This window comes from Bufo bufo, chromosome 2, assembly GCF_905171765.1.
Source record: "Bufo bufo chromosome 2, aBufBuf1.1, whole genome shotgun sequence".
NCBI classification, from domain to species: domain Eukaryota; kingdom Metazoa; phylum Chordata; class Amphibia; order Anura; family Bufonidae; genus Bufo; species Bufo bufo.
Window position 1 is genome coordinate 479,783,794 of NC_053390.1, and position 20,651 is coordinate 479,804,444.

Below are 20,651 nucleotides of genomic sequence, written 5' to 3' on the forward strand. Positions count from 1 at the left end.
GACCTGCTCAGTGTAGTGTTAAGGTACAACTATTTTGCCTTCCAAGATGGCTACTTTCTACAACAGCGGGGAACCGCAATGGGTTCGAATATGGCGCCGACTTACGCCAACATTTTCATGTCGGGCCTTGAGGCTGAACACGTCTATGTGTCCCACCACTTCGGCTTGGTACGAGGGTGGTGGAGATACATAGACGATGTTTTTGTCATCTGGAACGGCATTGAAAGTGAGTTGGCCAATTTTCACACCTTCTTGAATGCAATAGACCCAGAAATACAGTTTACTCTGACGTACTCCACCGAGCAGGTCCAATTTTTGGATACCATGGTGATCAAACAAGGTACGGTACTGGTGACCGACTTATACACCAAACCGACGGACTGCAATAAGTTGCTGAAGTTTGAGAGCTGTCACCCACGGTCCATGGTCAAAACCTTACCACGGAGCCAGTTCCTCCGCGTGCAACGTATAGTTAAAGATCCCAAGATATGTGACATGAGATTGTCGCAGATGGCGGACAAGTTTGTCAATAGGGGTTATCCTAGAAGACTAGTTCACAGACAACTGGATGAGCTTGAATCTAGGACCCCTAAGGACAATATTAAACAGATTAGAGTGCCTTTCATCTCAACTTTCACTGAGGGTAGCTATCAGGTAGCAGATGCTATCAAAAAACACTGGCCAATATTACATAGCAACTTTAAAAAGGTCAAAGAATTTGCCGTACCTCCCCTGATGTCCTATAGGCGAGCCCCTAGTCTGAGGGACAAGCTAGTTAAAGCTGAGGTGTCTGGGGGCAAAGCCCCAGTGCAGACTTATCTTGGTCGCAAAAAATATGGATGCTACCCTTGTTTAGGCTGTGTAAACTGCAGCTATATGTTAAAAGGAGATAAATTTACACACCCGATACTGAAGAAACAATTTGAGATACGGTACTTCTTGACCTGTGATAGTTCATTTGTGATCTATCTCTTGTCTTGCCCCTGCAACCTCTTGTATGTAGGGGAGACTATTTGTGAGGTTAAGACCAGAATGAACTATCACAGGTACTCGATTCGGCAAAAGAGGAGAGATCTCCCTGTGCCAAAGCACTTTATTGAGGCAGGGCACGGTGAGAAAGATCTCAAATTTAGGGTGATTGATCCCATACCCCCGCTGAAACGGGGAGGTAACAGGGAAAGATTACTTAAGCAACGTGAGATCATGTGGATCCATAGGCTACATACACTTAAGCCCGATGGCCTTAATGCCGAATGTAGATGGGAATTATGTGGGTGATGGATAGGTGCTGCGCTCGCCGACGTGGGGGTCCTTGACCGCCCTGTCTGGGATAGGAGACATGTAACAGTGCTAATATGTCTGATTAGATTATCAATGTATATTGATGTTATTCTCATTTATCCTAGATGACTTTTGATGAACTTGATGAGCCTTTGTCTGTATACTGGATGGAGCCGCCCAATGACCTTGGATACAAGATTGTGATAGTGACCATTGTGTGGAGACTAGCGGGACTGCGACTGACGACTTGGATTGTCACTATAGTGCACGCTATTTTTATTGAAATGTGACAGTCATTCTTTTTGTACTGATGTAGTGTGTGATCTCACTTGCCTCATATTTGTGAGCTGGTGGTGATATACACATATCAGTGCTATAGGTGTGGACAGATGGGAAGTGTGTCCCATTGTAACCACACATCAATGGGGTGCAATAGTGATGGCCATTGTTGAGTGGGCAGTCACTCTGTGTGAGTTTGCAGAGTCAGATCGCCTATCCTATAGGCCAGCTATATGCTCCTGCATGTGCATTGCTATCCAGATTGCGTGCATTGACATATGTCCTGGCGACAGTGCATATGCCCGCAGGTCTCCAGATTGTTTACATCACCATGGTCACTAAAACACGCCCCCGTGCGCTGTGTGTCTGACGCTGAGTCACATGTCTTGGCCTCCCTCCCCTCACAGCTGCGTGTCTTACGGTGCGCTCCAGGGGATGACGTTGCGGTCCATGGAGCGGTAACGTGTGAGCGCCGCTGTGTCGGGGGGCGTGGCCATTGATGTCTGGCTCGGCGCATGCGCATCGTCGACGGGGGGACGCCAATGCCGGCGGATACCAAGTGTCACAGTGTGGTGAGCTCTGTCCTCTGTTTTTAACTTATGATTAGGTACAGCTGTACCAACTATTGATGTTTTTAACCCCATATGCACCTAACACTTTCTGCACAGTGTCCACTATGGGTAATAATGTATTGAATAGAGAGGGATACATTTTCTATTTTATAATTGAAGCACAGAGATCTACCTCTATTTATCTGTTTTGATACTACTATGAACACTTATGAAATGTTTGTAAGGCTGCAACATGAGAATGTTTATTATGCACCTATGTCATGTATTCATATGGTTAATGATCACGTGACTTGACTGAAGTCACGCCCAAACACTGATTGTAATTGATTTGTATTGATTGTTGGGTATATATACCCTGTCATATGCACTGTTATTTAGCTTGAGAAAGGCCTCATTGAGCAGGCCGAAACGTCGCTTGAATAAAGTTTGGGGTCCACACCCGTTCACCCTTTACTGGAAGTGCTGCCTCATCATTCGTTTGATAGATTATATATATATATATATATATATATATATATATATATGTTGGTAAGGCTGATTAGTCAGCCTGCATTTGTGGGAGGGGCGGAGGCTCTTCATATACGAGCCACACCCTCACTTCCAGGCGTGTGTTTTCAGGTGCACAGCTGCTGCTGGGTGTCATTAGCAAACTAGCTTCTCTGGTGGTAGGATTCTTTCTTTGCAGCATGGAGCTTCTTATTTTGCTCTTTGCTACCGTGGTATGCACGCGCCATACTATGTAAGTAGGTTGGGCCGGGGCCATCTCTCCTGGCCGGTCGGAACCGATTTTGCTTTGTTTGTTGGTAATAGGAGTTAGTTCCTATAAATCTTACAAGTTTCACTTTTCTTCGTTCGTCTCGTATGAAAAGTTACTTCAGCCGGTTTGCTGTAAAGAAAGAGTTACCCGGGCTGCACGTGACGTCATGTTTGGAGATCGGACGCAGCGTTTAATGTTTAGGCCTCTTGCTGTAGCTGTACCTGTTCCTTGCCATGTGTCTCCCCCGCTACCACCATCTTTAGACTTCATGTATTTCACTGCTCCATGTACTTAAAAACCCTGCCACACTTTCATGCTCTGCTGTTATCCTGAACGGCATTTACACTTTCGGCTTTTATTTCATGTCTTATGCTGCATCCGCACGTCCTTACTGTCCTGCACTTTTCTACTCTTGGTTCGTATTCACTCAGATTGGTCTCACATTCAAGCTGCATTCACCTGTTGGCTGTTACATCTCATTCCGTCCCCAGCCGACAACCGGATCCGTATTACACGCCTGTTATCACATGTTGTATACTCGGCTTACAGCCATAGCTGCTACTGTTACTCCGTTTTCATGCTCTGGATGCACCACCCTGGTGTTCCCACGTTGCTCCACTCACAACCAGAGCTGCGTTTATACCAAATTTCATGCTCTGCTTATACCCAAAGTTGTGTTCACACTTCTACTGCTACACCAAGTCGTATACCCCACTCACCAAAGCAGCTTTCCATGTCTGCTGTCACATTAAGTTAATATTCTGTTCACATCCAAAGCTGTGTCCGCGTGTCTGCTTTAACATCTTGTCCTATACTCCTTTCACTACTAGAGCTGCGTCCACATGTCTGGTTTCGCATCACGTCAATACTCTGCTCACTTTCAGGTTGTATTTATACGTCTGCTTTATACCATGCTTTTCATGCACTACCCATACTCAGAGCTGCGCCCATACCATGTTTTTTAGGTACCACTCACATCCAAAGCTGCATTCACCCATTTATTGTTACATCATTTGTTGTACTCTGCTCCCACTCAAAGCTACATTCTCCTGTTCATTGCTACGTCATGGTTTTGCTCAATCTCACTGGGACAGTCTGCACCCACCGCTCTGGTACCTCTCTCCCGACAAACATAACTGCGTTCTTTTCAGGCTTACGTTCCCTTCCTCGGTGGTCTGTTACATTCCATAGGCCTACTTTCTGTTTTAATCCTGGTTCATATTCACTCAGACTGGTCTCCTTTTACTTCTGGTTCGTATTTACTCAGATTGGTCTCCTGCCCCAGTTCACCAAACAGCTCCTCAGCAGAGGTCAGTGGGCCAGTAAGTTTCCTGCTATGTTTTCACAGCTGTTTATTTGTTTGTCACGATAAGAGACTTCTCTTAGCGAACTTGCAATGCCTCAGGCTCTTGTTTTTTCTCCCATCTCTGTTTCAATTTCATGTTTACGTTTATGGTTCGCGGTGGTTAGTGTTTTATGTATGCACGTGCTTCGGATTACTAATGTCTATATTTTTAACGCCTGTTGGCAGTCATCTTCCTTAGGCCACCTTCTAGCCAATCCAATCATTCAAGCCGCTTCATATGCCATCAGGTCCGCCTTACGTTTTAATTACTTATTGTCACCGCAACGTCATCCCTCTGTCTTCGGGGGCCCTATGACTGATCCGGCCTCATGGCTCTGGGGGCCCCATGACCGTTTTTTCATGTTTTGTTTGTTAGGGGTACGACATGGTTGTAGGCTGGTTAGTGTTCCAGGTTTGCTGTTGGAGGGGGTCATGGTTATGAGAGTCCCCAAGGCATTCTGGTGCTGCATAAGTGGTTTATTAAAAAAAAAAAAAAAATCATAAGAGGCTCGCACGAGTGGCTCTTTGCTTATAGGACCTCACGACTCGCATCGTCATTTGTAGTTTGCACGGTCATCTGATACTTGTCCCGCCATAAGAGGCTCTCACGCATGGCTCCCGCCATAAGAGGCTCTCACGCATGGCTCCCGCCATAAGGGTCTCTCACGCATGGCTCCCGCCATAAGGGTCTCTCACGCATGGCTCCCGCCATAAGGGTCTCTCACGCATGGCTCCCGCCATAAGGGTCTCTCACGCATGGCTCCCGCCATAAGGGTCTCTCACGCATGGCTCCCGCCATAAGGGTCTCTCACGCATGGCTCCCGCCATAAGGGTCTCTCACGCATGGCTCCCGCCATAAGGGTCTCTCACGCATGGCTCCCGCCATAAGGGTCTCTCACGCATGGCTCCCGCCATAAGGGTCTCTCACGCATGGCTCCCGCCATAAGGGTCTCTCACGCATGGCTCCCGCCATAAGGGTCTCTCACGCATGGCTCCCGCCATAAGGGTCTCTCACGCATGGCTCCCGCCATAAGGGTCTCTCACGCATGGCTCCCGCCATAAGGGTCTCTCACGCATGGCTCCCGCCATAAGGGTCTCTCACGCATGGCTCCCGCCATAAGGGTCTCTCACGCATGGCTCCCGCCATAAGGGTCTCTCACGCATGGCTCCCGCCATAAGGGTCTCTCACGCATGGCTCCCGCCATAAGGGTCTCTCACGCATGGCTCCCGCCATAAGGGTCTCTCACGCATGGCTCCCGCCATAAGGGTCTCTCACGCATGGCTCCCGCCATAAGGGTCTCTCACGCATGGCTCCCGCCATAAGGGTCTCTCACGCATGGCTCCCGCCATAAGGGTCTCTCACGCATGGCTCCCGCCATAAGGGTCTCTCACGCATGGCTCCCGCCATAAGGGTCTCTCACGCATGGCTCCCGCCATAAGGGTCTCTCACGCATGGCTCCCGCCATAAGGGTCTCTCACGCATGGCTCCCGCCATAAGGGTCTCTCACGCATGGCTCCCGCCATAAGGGTCTCTCATGCATGGCTCCCGCCATAAGGGTCTCTCACGCATGGCTCTTGGCTTAGAGGATTTCACAATTGTCATCGACATTGGTAGGTCATACGGCCATCTGATACTATTTTCCATGGCACACCTTTCAGAAGTTTTCTTTTGTTCATTTATATTTTACAGATTAGTACTTGCGGTTCATTTCACCCTCATTTCATTAAGAAGCTTTACCCCATGTCTTTGTCTTTCTAGGTTATCGAGTCCCGGTTGATTACTAAACCGTTGGGTTAAGCCCCAATATTTTCCCCAGTCGTCCTTAATTCTAAGGTTCGCATCCCGGCGGCTGCCCGGCCCCATGGGCCCCTGGTGGTTGCTTCGGCCCCATGGCTTCAGGGGTCCGACCAATGGTTGTCTGTCCACCTGTGCAGCTATGCTTTTAAATGACTCATATCTTTACCTGCTTGCCAGCTTATGTTATTCAGGTTTAATTTTAGTTTATGCCCGTTATTATCTCCATTTTCTGTCACGTTTCCCTTCGTCTTTTCAGGTCATACAGTTGAACTCATATTGGGGTCACCTTCCACGTCGGTCAGGTCTCGTTCCTAACAACATTTCACCTTGCATGTTATTCAGGCCACGTAGTTTATCTTGGGTATCGCCTGCCACATCGGTCAGGCTCATGGTTTAATTTCACCTGCACCTTATTCAGGTCACTTTTTATAGTCATAATTATAAAAAAATAATAACTCTGCCCCATGGCTTCGGGGCCCGATGACCGCTTCGGCCCCATGGCTTCGGGGGCCCGATGACCGCTTCGGCCCCATGGCTTCGGGGGCCCGATGACCGCTTCGGCCCCATGGCTTTGGGGGCCCGATGACCGCTTCGGCCCCATGGCTTCGGGGGCCCGATGACCGCTTCGGCCCCATGGCTTCGGGGGCCCGATGACCGCTTCGGCCCCATGGCTTCGGGGGCCCGATGACCGCTTCGGCCCCATGGCTTCGGGGGCCCGATGACTGTTTTCAGTCCTGCTGGGCTGATTGCCTGGTTGGTTGTCCATCTGTGCATCTGGGCTGATTTGGCCCCTATGTATCGCATACATACCTGCTTCCCTAATAATCCATGTTGATTGCTCACTTTATGTTTTGACTGCAAACTGGTCCGGTTCGCCCTACAGAATCATTGTCATGTCTTGCGCAGATATTTTGTCTTTCTTTAATTGTTCATGCTTTCGTTCAGGTCCTGCCAGAGGAAGAACAAGTAGGGCAATTCCCTCTAACATTTCAGTCTCTGATCGTAGTCGATCATATCTTGTCAACCAGGTCCCTGCGCAAAGTCTTTGCCTTTTTACCACGACCAGGAATTCATTTTCGCCGGTAACTTCATTGCATTGCATTCCCTCACTCATGGGAGGGCATAGACAGAATCTTGTATATTATGGCTTCGTAGCTTCTTGCCGCACTAACCTCAGACTCCCTACAACCACGTTGAATCGGATTTTGGACAAAGTCCAGCATTTCCTCACGGTAGAAGATTCAGATACTAGGTTGGTCTTCACGTCTCAAGCGTAAAAACAATTCTCAGGGCCTCACAGTAGAACAGCGCGCGGACCACGACTAGCAGATAGCTGTTGTCTGGGGAACTATTCAAGGACTCTCTTCCCATCTACTTGGTTCTTTTTGGCCCTCATTCCTGCATAGTCTAGGCAGTTAGGTTGCGGTCCCACGATCTCCTGAGGCTAGGGCACTGCCAGTACTCTCACTAGAACCAAACTTTACTAGTTTCAGTTGGTTTTTATGATCCATTTCACAACATATTCCCGGTCCTCCATTCCGCTTTGGAGCAGTATCCGCAATATTGAGCATCATGTCTTTGGCCTTGTCATCCACAAGATGGGTTGTAGGTCTCCTACTCGTCTTGCCTCATATACCCCGAATTTTCACTCGAGATCCCTGACGCCTTGCAGTTAGCTTGGGGATTAGTTTGCACATGCCATTTGAATTCCTTTTCTACCCTACTTGGCTTGGTTTTTGCCCACTTATAGGCCTACCCACGATCATGGCTTAGGGCACACCACAAGCCATTTAGTCAGGTCAGCTAAGACACGCCTAGCTGGGTCAGGTTGTTCCCGTTGTTTCTCTCCCTAGGGTTCTTCGGATACCTCTTGGCCGTAGCCATGACCACAAGTTGGTAAGGCTGATTAGTCAGCCTGCATTTGTGGGAGGGGCGGAGGCTCTTCATATACGAGCCACACCCTCACTTCCAGGCGTGTGTTTTCAGGTGCCCCACCCTCCCTCCCTTATCTTCTCATTTCCACAGGGTATGCCCACTTATAGGCCTACCCACGATCATGGCTTAGGGCACACCACAAGCCATTTAGTCAGGTCAGCTAAGACACGCCTAGCTGGGTCAGGTTGTTCCCGTTGTTTCTCTCCCTAGGGTTCTTCGGATACCTCTTGGCCGTAGCCATGACCACAAATATATATATATATATATATATATATATGATTTTTTTTTTTTTTTTGGTCCGCGCTGAAACGACTTTGATAGAAGCTTGCACAAAACCAGATTTTTCAGGTGGCTGTTCCACTTGATCTTCTTTCTCCACCTCCTCAGACTCTAAACCGATCAGCAACGAGCATATTCATTATTCCTCCCCAGTATATAAATCAGCCGGTAGCAAACGTTAGCGTATGTTCCTTTAAAGGAAATCAACAGAGCAGACCCGTAGGTAAAAGCATTCAGTATACTTTATTATACTCAGAGTTTTCCTCTTTCAACAACACATATACAATAAAAAAGCTGCCCATCCCGGGTTTCGCTCCTGTTTCATCTTGGGCGTCTCAGTTAGTTATTTAGGGCGGGTTTTATAGCCGCATCATAAAATCGCATAATTTATACACATTTTGCATCTTTTCAGACTCATTCTATGATGTGGTTATAAACCCCCCCCCCCCCCCCCTAAATAACTGAAACCAAGATGCCCCAAATGAAACAGGAGCGAAACCTGTATATGTGTTGTTGAAAGAGGAAAACACTGAGTATAATAACGTATACTGAATGCTTTTACCTACAGGTCTGGTCTATGTTGATTTCCATTAAAGAAACATACGCTAGCGCTTGCTGTCGGCTGATTTATATACTGGGAGGAATAATGAATATGCTCGTTGCTGGTCGGTGTATATATTTACGTGTTTTATAGGAAGTCAGGAACTACCTTCCTTTTTGGGACTGCAGCTAAAGATCTAGCACGAGAGAATAACATTATTTCCTTCCTTTATTTTAAAGTCTGTTTGTATAGGTCCAGGTGTTTTATTCTAAGTACGTGCTAGGATGGATATTATTTGTGCTTTGGGAAAATATGCACCTTAATGTGGAAGAAGTTTTTGATGAAAAAAGTGACATCCAACAGACAAATGATTTGGATGGCATTTTTAAAGAGTTGGAAAGTCTTATGTCTAAAGAAATTAGAACTATCTGGGATGTCATCTCACTGGAAAAATATCTGGTGGAAGAAAAAATCCCAGAGGGTTTAAGATGTCAAGTCCCTTTTAATTCTAATGATGAGGAAGAGTTGAATGACTGGGAGAAATGTGTCTATTTGTCAATACACACAAGAACCTATTTCAAACACAACACACAGACTGAAATGGCTACATAGATGTCAGTAGCTGCTATTATGACTCCTGGATAAAGAACATACCTAAAAGGACAATTTCAGAGGGTGGGAAGAAACTGTCCCCAAGTGAAAAAGACTGATATACAGAGTGAGATTATTTTGGAAAAGTTTGGAGAGAAGGTGTACTGTCTTCTCTTCACTAACTATTGCATAGTTTGGCAATGTGTGTTCATATGTGTGCCTTCAGCACCATCTAGTGACCTTTAGCTGTAAGTGCATCTTCTGCCTTGTTAAACTATGCATATTCATTAGGTCACCTGACTTCCTGCTCAAAATGCTTTCTGGGAAAGACAGGCACCTTCTTCCTTTTTCCCTTCACCTCATGGAAGGTGAAGCTGCACATTGTGTGTCTCTTACTAAAGCATCGTCGGTAAGGGATTAATTAACCACTTAAGGACCACAGGTTTATACCCCCCTAAAGACCAGGCCCTTTTTTACAAATCGGCACTCCACAACTTTAGCGGTTTATTGCTCGGTCATGCAACTTACCACCCAAATGAATTTTACCTCCTTTTCTTCTCACTAATAGAGCTTTCATTTGGTGGTATTTCATTGCTGCTGACATTTTTACTTTTTTTGTTATTAATCGAAATTTAACGATTTTTTTGCAAAAAAATGACATTTTTCACTTTCAGTTGTAAAATTTTGCAAAAAAAACGAGATCCATATATAAATTTTGCTCTAAATTTATTGTTCTACATGTCTTTGATGAAAAAAAATGTTTGGGTAAAAAAAAAATTGTTTGGGTAAAAGTTATAGCGTTTACAAACTATGGTACAAAAATGTGAATTTCCGCTTTTTGAAGCAGCTCTGACTTTGTGAGCACCTGTCATGTTTCCTGAGGTTCTACAATGGCCAGACAGTACAAACACCCCACAAATGACCCCATTTCGGAAAGTAGACACCCTAAGGTATTCGCTGATGGGCATAGTGAGTTCATAGAACTTTTTATTTTTTGTCACAAGTTAGCGGAAAATTATGATTTTTTTTTTTTTTTTTCTTACAAAGTCTCATATTCCACTAACTTGTGACAAAAAATAAAAAGTTCTATGAACTCACTATGCCCATCACGAAATACCTTGGGGTCTCTTCTTTCCAAAATGGGGTCACTTGTGGGGTAGTTCTACTGCCCTGGCATTCTAGGGGCCCAAATGTGTGGTAAGGAGTTTGAAATCAAATTCTGTAAAAAATAACCAGTGAAATCCGAAAGGTGCTCTTTGGAATATGGGCCCCTTTGCCCACCTAGGCTGCAAAAAAGTGTCACACATCTGGTATCTCTGTATTCAGGTGAAGTTGAGGAATGTGTTTTGGGGTGTCTTTTTACATATACCCATGCTGGGTGAGATAAATATCTTGGTCAAATGCCAACATTGTAAAAAAAAATGGGAAAAGTTGTCATTTGCCAAGATATTTCTCTCACCCAGCATGGGTATATGTAAAATGACACCCCAAAACACATTCCCCAACTTCTCCTGAGTACGGAGATACCAGATGTGTGACACTTTTTTGCAGCCTAGGTGGGCAAAGGGGCCCATATTCCAAAGAGCACCTTTCGGATTTCACTGGTCATTTTTTACAGAATTTGATTTCAAACTCCTTACCACACATTTGGGCCCCTAGAATGCCAGGGCAGTAGAACTACCCCACAAGTGACCCCATTTTGGAAAGAAGAGACCCCAAGGTATTCGCTGATGGGCATAGTGAGTTCATGGAAGTTTTTATTTTTTGTCACAAGTTAGTGGAATATGAGACTTTGTATGAAAAAAAAAAAAAAAAAAAAAAAAAATCATCATTTTCCACTAACTTGTGACAAAAAATAAAAACTTCTAGGAACTCGCCATGCCCCTCACGGAATACCTTGGGGTGTCTTCTTTCCAAAATGGGGTCACTTGTGGGGTAGTTATACTGCCCTGGCATTTTCCAGGGGCCCTAATGTGTGGTAAGTAGGTAAATGACCTGTGAAATCCGAAAGGTGCTCTTTGGAATATGGGCCCCTTTGCCCACCTAGGCTGCAAAAAAGTGTCACACATCTGGTATCTCCGTACTCAGGAGAAGTTGGGGAATGTGTTTTGGGGTGTCATTTTACATATACCCATGCTGGGTGAGAGAAATATCTTGGCAAAAGACAACTTTTCCCATTTTTTTATACAAAGTTGGCATTTGACCAAGATATTTCTCTCACCCAGCATGGGTATATGTAAAATGACACCCCAAAACACATTCCCCAACTTCTCCTGAGTACGGCGATACCAGATGTGACACTTTTTTGCAGCCTAGATGCGCAAAGGTGCCCAAATTCCTTTTAGGAGGGCATTTTTAGACATTTGGATACCAGAACTTCTTCTCATGCTTTGGGGCCCCTAGAATGCCAGGGCAGTATAAATACCCCACATGTGACCCCATTTTGGAAAGAAGACACCCCAAGGTATTCAATGAGGGGCATGGCGAGTTCATAGAAATTTTGTTTTTTGGCACAAGTTAGCGGAAATTGATATTTTTTTCTCACAAAGTCTCCCTTTCCGCTAACTTGGGACAAAAATTTCAATCTTTCATGGACTCAATATGCCCCTCACGGAATACCTGGGGGTGTCTTCTTTCCGAAATGGGGTCACATGTGGAGTATTTATACTGCCCTGGCATTCTAGGGGCCCTAAAGCGTGAGAAGAAGTCTGGAATATAAATGTCTAAAAAATTTTACGCATTTGGATTCCGTGAGGGGTATGGTGAGTTCATGTGAGATTTTATTTTTTGACACAAGTTAGTGGAATATGAGACTTTGTAAGAAAAAAAAAAAAAATATTCCGCTAACTTGGGCCAAAAAAATGTCTGAATGGAGCCTTACAGGGGGGTGATCAATGACAGGGGGGTGATCAATGACAGGGGGGTGATCAGGGAGTCTATATGGGGTGATCACCCCCCTGTCATTGATCACCCCCCTATAAGGCTCCATTCAGATATCCGTATGTGTTTTGCGGATCCGATCCATGTATCCGTGGATCCGTAAAAATCATACAGACATCTGAATGCAGCCTGACAGGGGGGGTGATCAATGACAGGGGGGTGATCAGGGAGTCTATATGGGGTGATCATCCCCCCTGGAAGGCTCCAGGGAGACGCCTGTATGTGTTTTGCGGATCCGATCCATCTATCAGTGGATCCGTAAAAATCATGCGGACGTCTGAATGGAGCTTTACAGGGGGGTGATCAATGACAGGGGGGTAATCAATGACAGGGGGGTAATCAATGACAGGGGGGTAATCAATGACAGGGGGTGATCAGGGAGTCTATATGGGGTGATCACCACAGTCATTGATCACGCCCCTGTAAGGCTCCATTCAGACGTCCGTGTGCGTTTTGCGGATCCGATCCATCTATCAGTGGATCCGTAAAAATCATGCGGACATCTGAATGGAGCTTTACAGGGGTGTGATCAATGACAGGGGGGTAATCAATGGCAGGGGAGTGATCAGGGAGTCTATATGGGGTGATCAGGGGCTAATAAGGGGTTAATAAGTGACCGGGGGGGGGGGGGGGGGGGGGTGTAGTGTAGTGTAGTGGTGCTTGGTGCTACTTTACTGAGCTACCTGTGTCCTCTGGTGGTCGATCCAAACAAAGGGGACCACCAGAGGACCAGGTAGCAGGTATATTAGACGCTGTTATCAAAACAGAGTCTAATATACCTGTTAGGGGTTAAAAAAATCACATCTCCAGCCTGCCAGCGAACGATCGCCGCTGGCAGGCTGGAGATCAACTCTCTTACCTTCCGTGCCTGTGTGCGCGCGTTCACAGGAAATCTCGGCTCACGCGAGATGACGCCAATCGGCGTTAGTGTGACCTGGGAGCGCCGCAGAAATGACGCCTTTCGGCGTTAGCGTGACGGTAAGTGGTTAAAGGGCTTCTGTCACCCCACTAAAGTCATTTTTTTTTTTTGGGCTAGTTAAATTACTTATACTGCGATATATTAAAATATAATGGTCTTACTTACTTTGATTCAGCAGTTTCTTCTAAAAACGAACTTTTATAATATGTAAATTAGGTCTCTACCAGCAAGTAGGGCGGCTACTTGCTGGTAGCAGCTGCAGAAAACCGCCCCCTCGTCGTGTTGATTGACAGGGCCAGCCGGGATCTCCTCCTCCGGCCAGCCCTGTCGGCATTTCAAAAATCGCGCGCCTGTGTTCATTCGGCGCAGGCGCTCTGAGATGAGGAGGCTCGCCTCCTCAGCACTCCCTCAGTGCGCCTGCGCCGATGACATCTTCTATTTCGGTGATGTCATCGGCGCAGGCGCACTGAGGGAGTGCTGAGGAGGCGAGCCTCCTCATCTCAGAGCGCCTGCGCCGAATAAACAGGCGCACGATTTTTGAAATGCCGACAGGGCTGGCCGGAGGAGGAGATCCCGGCTGGCCCTGTCAATCAACACGACGAGGGGGCGGTTTTCTGCAGCTGCTACCAGCAAGTAGCCGCCCTACTTGCTGGTAGAGACCTAATTTACATATTATAAAAGTTCGTTTTTAGAAGAAACTGCTGAATCAAAGTAAGTAAGACAATTATATTTTCATATATCGCAGTATAAGTAATTTAACTAGCCCAAAAAAAAAAAATACTTTAGCGGGGTGACAGAAGCCCTTTAACCACTTCCCGCAACTGTAACGCCGAAAGGCGTCATTGCGGCGGCTCCCCCAGGCTACGCTAACGCCAATAGGCGTCATCTCGCGTGAGCCGAGATTTCCTGTGAACGCGCGCACACAGGCGCGCGCGCTCACAGGAACGGAAGGTAAGAGAGTTGATCTCCAGCCTGCCAGCGGCGATCGTTCGCTGGCAGGCTGGAGATGTGTTTTTTTTAACCCCTAACAGGTATATTAGACGCTGTTTTGATAACAGCGTCTAATATACCTGCTACCTGGTCCTCTGGTGGTCCCCTTTGTTTGGATCGACCACCAGAGGACACAGGTAGCTCAGTAAAGTAGCACCAAGCACCACTACACTACACTACACCCCCCCCCGTCACTTATTAACCCCTTATTAGCCCCTGATCACCCCATATAGACTCCCTGATCACCCCCCTGTCATTGATCACCCCCCTGTCATTGATCACCCCTCTGTAAGGCTCCATTCAGACGTCCGCATGATTTTTACGGATCCACTGATAGATGGATCGGATCCGCAAAACGCATCCGGACGTCTGAATGAAGCCTTACAGGGGCGTGATCAATGACTGTGGTGATCACCCCATATAGACTCCCTGATCACCCCCCTGTCATTGATTACCCCCCTGTCATTGATTACCCCCCTGTAAAGCTCCATTCAGACGTCCGCATGATTTTTACGGATCCACTGATAGATGGATCGGATCCGCAAAACGCATCCGGACGTCTGAATGAAGCCTTACAGGGGCGTGATCAATGACTGTGGTGATCACCCCATATAGACTCCCTGATCACCCCCCTGTCATTGATTACCCCCCTGTCATTGATTACCCCCCTGTAAAGCTCCATTCAGACGTCAGCATGATTTTTACGGATCCACTGATAGATGGATCGGATCCGCAAAACGCATCCGGACGTCTGAATGAAGCCTTACAGGGGCATGATCAATGACTGTGGTGATCACCCCCCTGTCATTGATTACCCCCCTGTAAAGCTCCATTCAGATGTCCGCATGATTTTTACGGATGCACTGATAGATGGATCGGATCCGCAAAACGCATACGGACGTCTGAATGAAGCCTTACACGGGCGTGATCAATGACTGTGGTTATCACCCCATATAGACTCCCTGATCACCCCCCCTGTCATTGATCACCCCCCCTGTCATTGATCACCCCCCCTGTCATTGATCACCCCTCTGTAAGGCTCCATTCAGACATTTTTTTGGCCCAAGTTAGCGGAATTATTATTTTTTTTTTCTTACAAAGTCTCATATTCCACTAACTTGTGTCAAAAAATAAAATCTCACATGAACTCACCATACCCCTCACGGAAACCAAATGCGTAAAAATTTTTAGACATTTATATTCCAGACTTCTTCTCACGCTTTAGGGCCCCTAGAATGCCAGGGCAGTATAAATACCCCACATGTGACCCCATTTCGGAAAGAAGACACCCCCAGGTATTCCGTGAGGGGCATATTGAGTCCATGAAAGATTGAAATTTTTGTCCCAAGTTAGCGGAACGGGAGACTTTGTGAGAAAAAAATTAAAAATATCAATTTCCGCTAACTTGTGCCAAAAAAAAAAAATTTCTATGAACTCGCCATGCCCCTCATTGAATACCTTGGGGTGTCTTCTTTCCAAAATGGGGTCACATGTGGGGTATTTATACTGCCCTGGCATTCTAGGGGCCCCAAAGCGTGAGAAGAAGTCTGGTATCCAAATGTCTAAAAATGCCCTCCTAAAAGGAATTTGGGCACCTTTGCGCATCTAGGCTGCAATAAAGTGTCACACATCTGGTATCGCCGTACTCAGGAGAAGTTGGGGAATGTGTTTTGGGGTGTCATTTTACATATACCCATGCTGGGTGAGAGAAATATCTTGGTCAAATGCCAACTTTGTATAAAAAAATGGGAAAAGTTGTCTTTTGCCAAGATATTTCTCTCACCCAGCAAGGGTATATGTAAAATGACACCCCAAAACACATTCCCCAACTTCTCCTGAATACGGCGATACCACATGTGTGACACTTTTTTGCAGCCTAGGTGGGCAAAGGGGCCCATATTCCAAAGAGCACCTTTAGGATTTCACAGGTCATTTACCTACTTACCACACATTAGGGCCCCTGGAAAATGCCAGGGCAGTATAACTACCCCACAAGTGACCCCATTTTGGAAAGAAGACACCCCAAGGTATTCCGTGAGGGGCATGGCAAGTTCCTAGAATTTTTTATTTTTTGTCACAAGTTAGTGGAAAATGCAGATTTTTTTTTTATTTTTTTTTTTCATACAAAGTCTTATATTCCACTAACTTGTGACAAAAAATAAAAAATTCTAGGAACTTGCCATGCCCCTCACGGAATACCTTGGGGTGTCTTCTTTCCAAAATGGGGTCACTTGTGGGGTAGTTATACTGCCCTGGCATTCTAGGGGCCCGAATGTGTGGTAAGGAGTTTGAAATCAAATTCTGTAAAAAATGACCTGTGAAATCCGAAAGGTGCTCTTTGGAATATGGGCCCCTTTGCCCACCTAGGCTGCAAAAAAGTGTCACACATCTGGTATTGCCGTACTCAGGAGAAGGTGGGGAATGTGTTTTGGGGTGTCATTTTACATATACCCATGCTGGGTGAGAGAAATATCTTGGCAAAAGACAACTTTTCCCATTTTTTTATACAAAGTTGGCATTTGACCAAGATATTTATCTCACCCAGCATGGGTATATGTAAAATGACACCCCAAAACACATTCCTCAACTTCTCCTGAGTACGTAGATACCAGATGTGTGACACTTTTTTGCAGCCTAGGTGGGCAAAGGGGCCCACATTCCAAAGAGCACCTTTCGGATTTCACTGGTCATTTTTTACAGAATTTGATTTCAAACTCCTTACCACACATTTGGGCCCCTAGAATGCCAGGGCAGTAGAACTACCCCACAAGTGACCCCATTTTGGAAAGAAGAGACCCCAAGGTATTTCGTGATGGGCATAGTGAGTTCATAGAAGTTTTTATTTTTTGTCACAAGTTAGTGGAATATGAGACTTTGTAGGAAAAAAAAAATAAATAAAAAAAAATCATCATTTTCCGCTAACTTGTGACAAAAAATAAAAAGTTCTATGAACTCACTATGCCCATCAGCGAATACCTTAGGGTGTGTACTTTCCGAAATGGGGTCATTTGTGGGGTGTTTGTACTGTCTGGGCATTGTAGAACCTCAGGAAACATGACAGGTGCTCAGAAAGTCAGAGCTGCTTCAAAAAGCGGAAATTCACATTTTTGTACCATAGTTTGTAAACGCTATAACTTTTACCCAAACCATTTTTTTTTTACCCAAACATTTTTTTTTTATCAAAGACATGTAGAACTATAAATTTAGAGCAAAATTTCTATATGGATCTCGTTTTATTTGCAAAATTTTACAACTGAAAGTGAAAAATGTCATTTTTTTGCAAAAAAATCGTTAAATTTCGATTAATAACAAAAAAAGTAAAAATGTCAGCAGCAATGAAATACCACCAAATTAAAGCTCTATTAGTGAGAAGAAAAGGAGGTAAAATTCATTTGGGTGGTAAGTTGCATGACCGAGCAATAAACGGTGAAAGTAGTGTAGTGCCGATTTGTAAAAAAGGGCCTGGTCTTTAGGGGGGTATAAACCTGTGGTCCTTAAGTGGTTAATGTTTTTGTATAGGTTTTGTGTACATTGTGCTGTATATTCAGTTCTTGTATGTTCATTTTCTTATAGTTTACCTTATCTACTCCCGGTTAATAAAAAACACAGACTACAGAAACAAGTCTCATCTTATTAACTAGTAGAATGGTGATATCTGCCTGTTGAACTGCATATAGACCCCGGGGGTACATGTTGTGAGAACAGGACAGAAGGAGTATAAAGGAGGGCTGAGGACTAAGAGAGATAGTGTAAGACAAGGAAATACAGAGATTAAAAATAAAACCAAAGAAGAGGTGGATAAGTATAAATTTGATTTTTCCACAACATATTCCACAATGTGTCCCCAAATTAAACATGTTATTAGGAAGAATTGGGGAATCCTAAAGAATGACCCAGTAATAGGACCCTTAATACCAGTGAAGCCCCCGATCCTTTTCAGACGAGCACCTACCATTAAGGATAAAGTGGTTCATAGCTGTTTAAAGAAAGGGAAGCACCACCCAAAAAGAGTTATGTTCACATGGTGCAGTTTCTGCACAGGATGCAAAAATAGGTCCAAAGAGGATAAAAAGAATAGGACCATTAACAATATAGTTGCAACAGAAAACCAAAATGAATTAAAAATAAAAGGAAATTTATCCTGTGAGAGTATGGGGGTTATATATGTTTTTGAGTGTCCCTGCAAACTTTAACATGTGGACAGAACACTCAGAAAGTTGAAAGTGAGAGTAGGGGAACACATAAGGAATATTAAAAAAGGCTTGGAGTCCCACAGTGTTTCTGCACACTTTAAGAGGGTACGTCAAAAGAATCCAGCGGGCCTGAAGTTTATGGGGGTCGAATGGGTACAAAAAAAATGGAGAGGTGGAGATCCAAATAAATAAAAAAGAGGTGAATGGATATATAATATGGGAACGCTACAACCAACAGGGTTAAAAATAGAATGGGATGCAAAATCCGTGTGTATGGTGTAAAAATATTACCATTCAAATCAGAAGAATCAATATCTTCCCCCATTGAGATACTAGGATAGATGATAGGAGATAAATTGACAAAGATTTTTTTTTTTTGAGTGATACAGGGGAGAATTATGTTGACTAACAGTATTAGAAAGCACCATAGTGGGTCTGTAGAAAAGAAACCACGAAAAAAAAAACATTTACCAGCAAGTGGGTGAAAAGAAGAGACTTTGTATTAGTACAATACCGAATACTGAAAAATACAGTACAATACTGAAAAATAATGGAAGTTCCAGCGCTTATATGCGGCAAAGATATATGAGATAGAATTTTTTGGGATACGTTTTTATGAATTTTAGGATAAATATGGAGAAGATTACTGTAGGAAAAAGGTTTTTTAATAATTAGATATAATGAAATTGGAGTTTATAGTTTAAAATATTCTCTCATGGTTTATAATTGAGATTTTTAGACATTTTTAGTGTAAAGATATAATAGAATAAATGTGAAAGGGATATATACCGTATATCCTTTTTGGTAAAGGAGTCTGAAAAGATGCAAAATGTGTATAAATTATGCGATTTTATGATGTGGCTATAAAACCTGCCCTAAATAACTGTAACCGAGACGCCCCAGATGAAGCAGGAGCGAAACCCGGGACGGGCAGCTTTTTTTTATTGTATATGCGTTGTTGAAAGAGGGAAAACTCTGCGAGTATAATAAAGTATACTGAATGCTTTTACCTACAGGTCTGCTCTATGTTGATTTCCTTTAAAGGAACATACGCTAACGTCTGCTACCGGCTGATTTTTATACTGGGGAGGAATAATTAATATGCTCGTTGCTGGTCGGTTCAGACTCTGAGGAGGTGGAGAAAGAAGATCAAGTGGAACAGCCACCTGAAAAATCTAAGTAACGGGTTGCATTGGCACATATAACCCCGTCCATACTGAAGTTGATAAGACTGTGGACCTAAAGTCCAGTGTCGACAGTCCAGGAGCTGGAATGAAATGGCGGGGAGAAGGCAAGTATAGATTTCACCACAGGTAATGGTGGGTGGGGTGATATATATATATTCCTCAACTACCCCTTTAAGACCGGTGCTGTTGAGCTCTAAATCCTTATTTTGCAATGCTACAAAATATAATTAACATTATAAATACATTTTCCAGGAATACCTTTCTGCTGTACCTACCCATAGCAGTCCAAGCTAGGCCCATGACCACTCCAGGTGGAGTGACATTATACATTCTGTCCACAGTGAAGATAGGCTTTCCTACAAAGTCTTGGAGGTTGGATGAATTCACTTCCACATACTGGGCTTCACCATTTACAATCTTGTATGCAGATTTACGTAGAACCTTAGGAGCAAGATGAAGATAAATTATTCACACCCTTACCGATATACCCCATGGTTTTTAAATGCTGTAGTTGTTTATTTTCTATTTTTAAAAGCCTCCAGGTGGGCTGCCATTTGGGGACACAATTCTTTTCTGTATTGTCTGTACAGTGTGTGTTTTATGCAGCTCCTATTGGGGCCAGTTCTCACTGCTGATTTGGAAGAACAAGTTTAAAAAAATCAGTGTGGAATCTACTTTTTTTTGTGCGTTTGAGGGCCCTTTCACACTTGCGTTCTTTTCTTCCGGCATAGAGTTCCGTCGCCGGGGCTCTATGCCGGAAGAATCCTGATCAGTTTTATCCTAATGCATTCTGAATGGAGAGAAATCCGTTCAGGATGCATCAGGATGTCTTCCGTTCCGGACCGGAACGTTTTTTGGCCGGAGAAAATACCGCAGCATGCTGCGCTTTTTGCTCCGGCCAAAAATCCTGAACACTTGCCGCAAGGCCGGATCCGGAATTAATGCCCATTGAAAGGCATTAGTCCGGATCCGGCCTTAAGCTAAACGTCGTTTCGGCGCATTGCCGGATCCGACGTTTAGCTTTTTCTGAATGGTTACCATGGC

The 20,651-nt window shown here is 44.8% G+C and overlaps 1 protein-coding gene across 1 annotated transcript in view; it reads right to left on the reverse strand.

The window, feature by feature from the left end:
• The window catches only part of LONP1 (lon peptidase 1, mitochondrial), a 327,100-nt gene that overhangs the window by 85,021 nt on the left and 221,428 nt on the right, over positions 1–20,651 (reverse strand). The window contains exon 15 of the mRNA XM_040417757.1: positions 19,883–20,048. Within this exon, the coding sequence (XP_040273691.1) occupies positions 19,883–20,048 (166 nt within the window). The remainder of the gene's footprint in view (positions 1–19,882; positions 20,049–20,651) is intronic.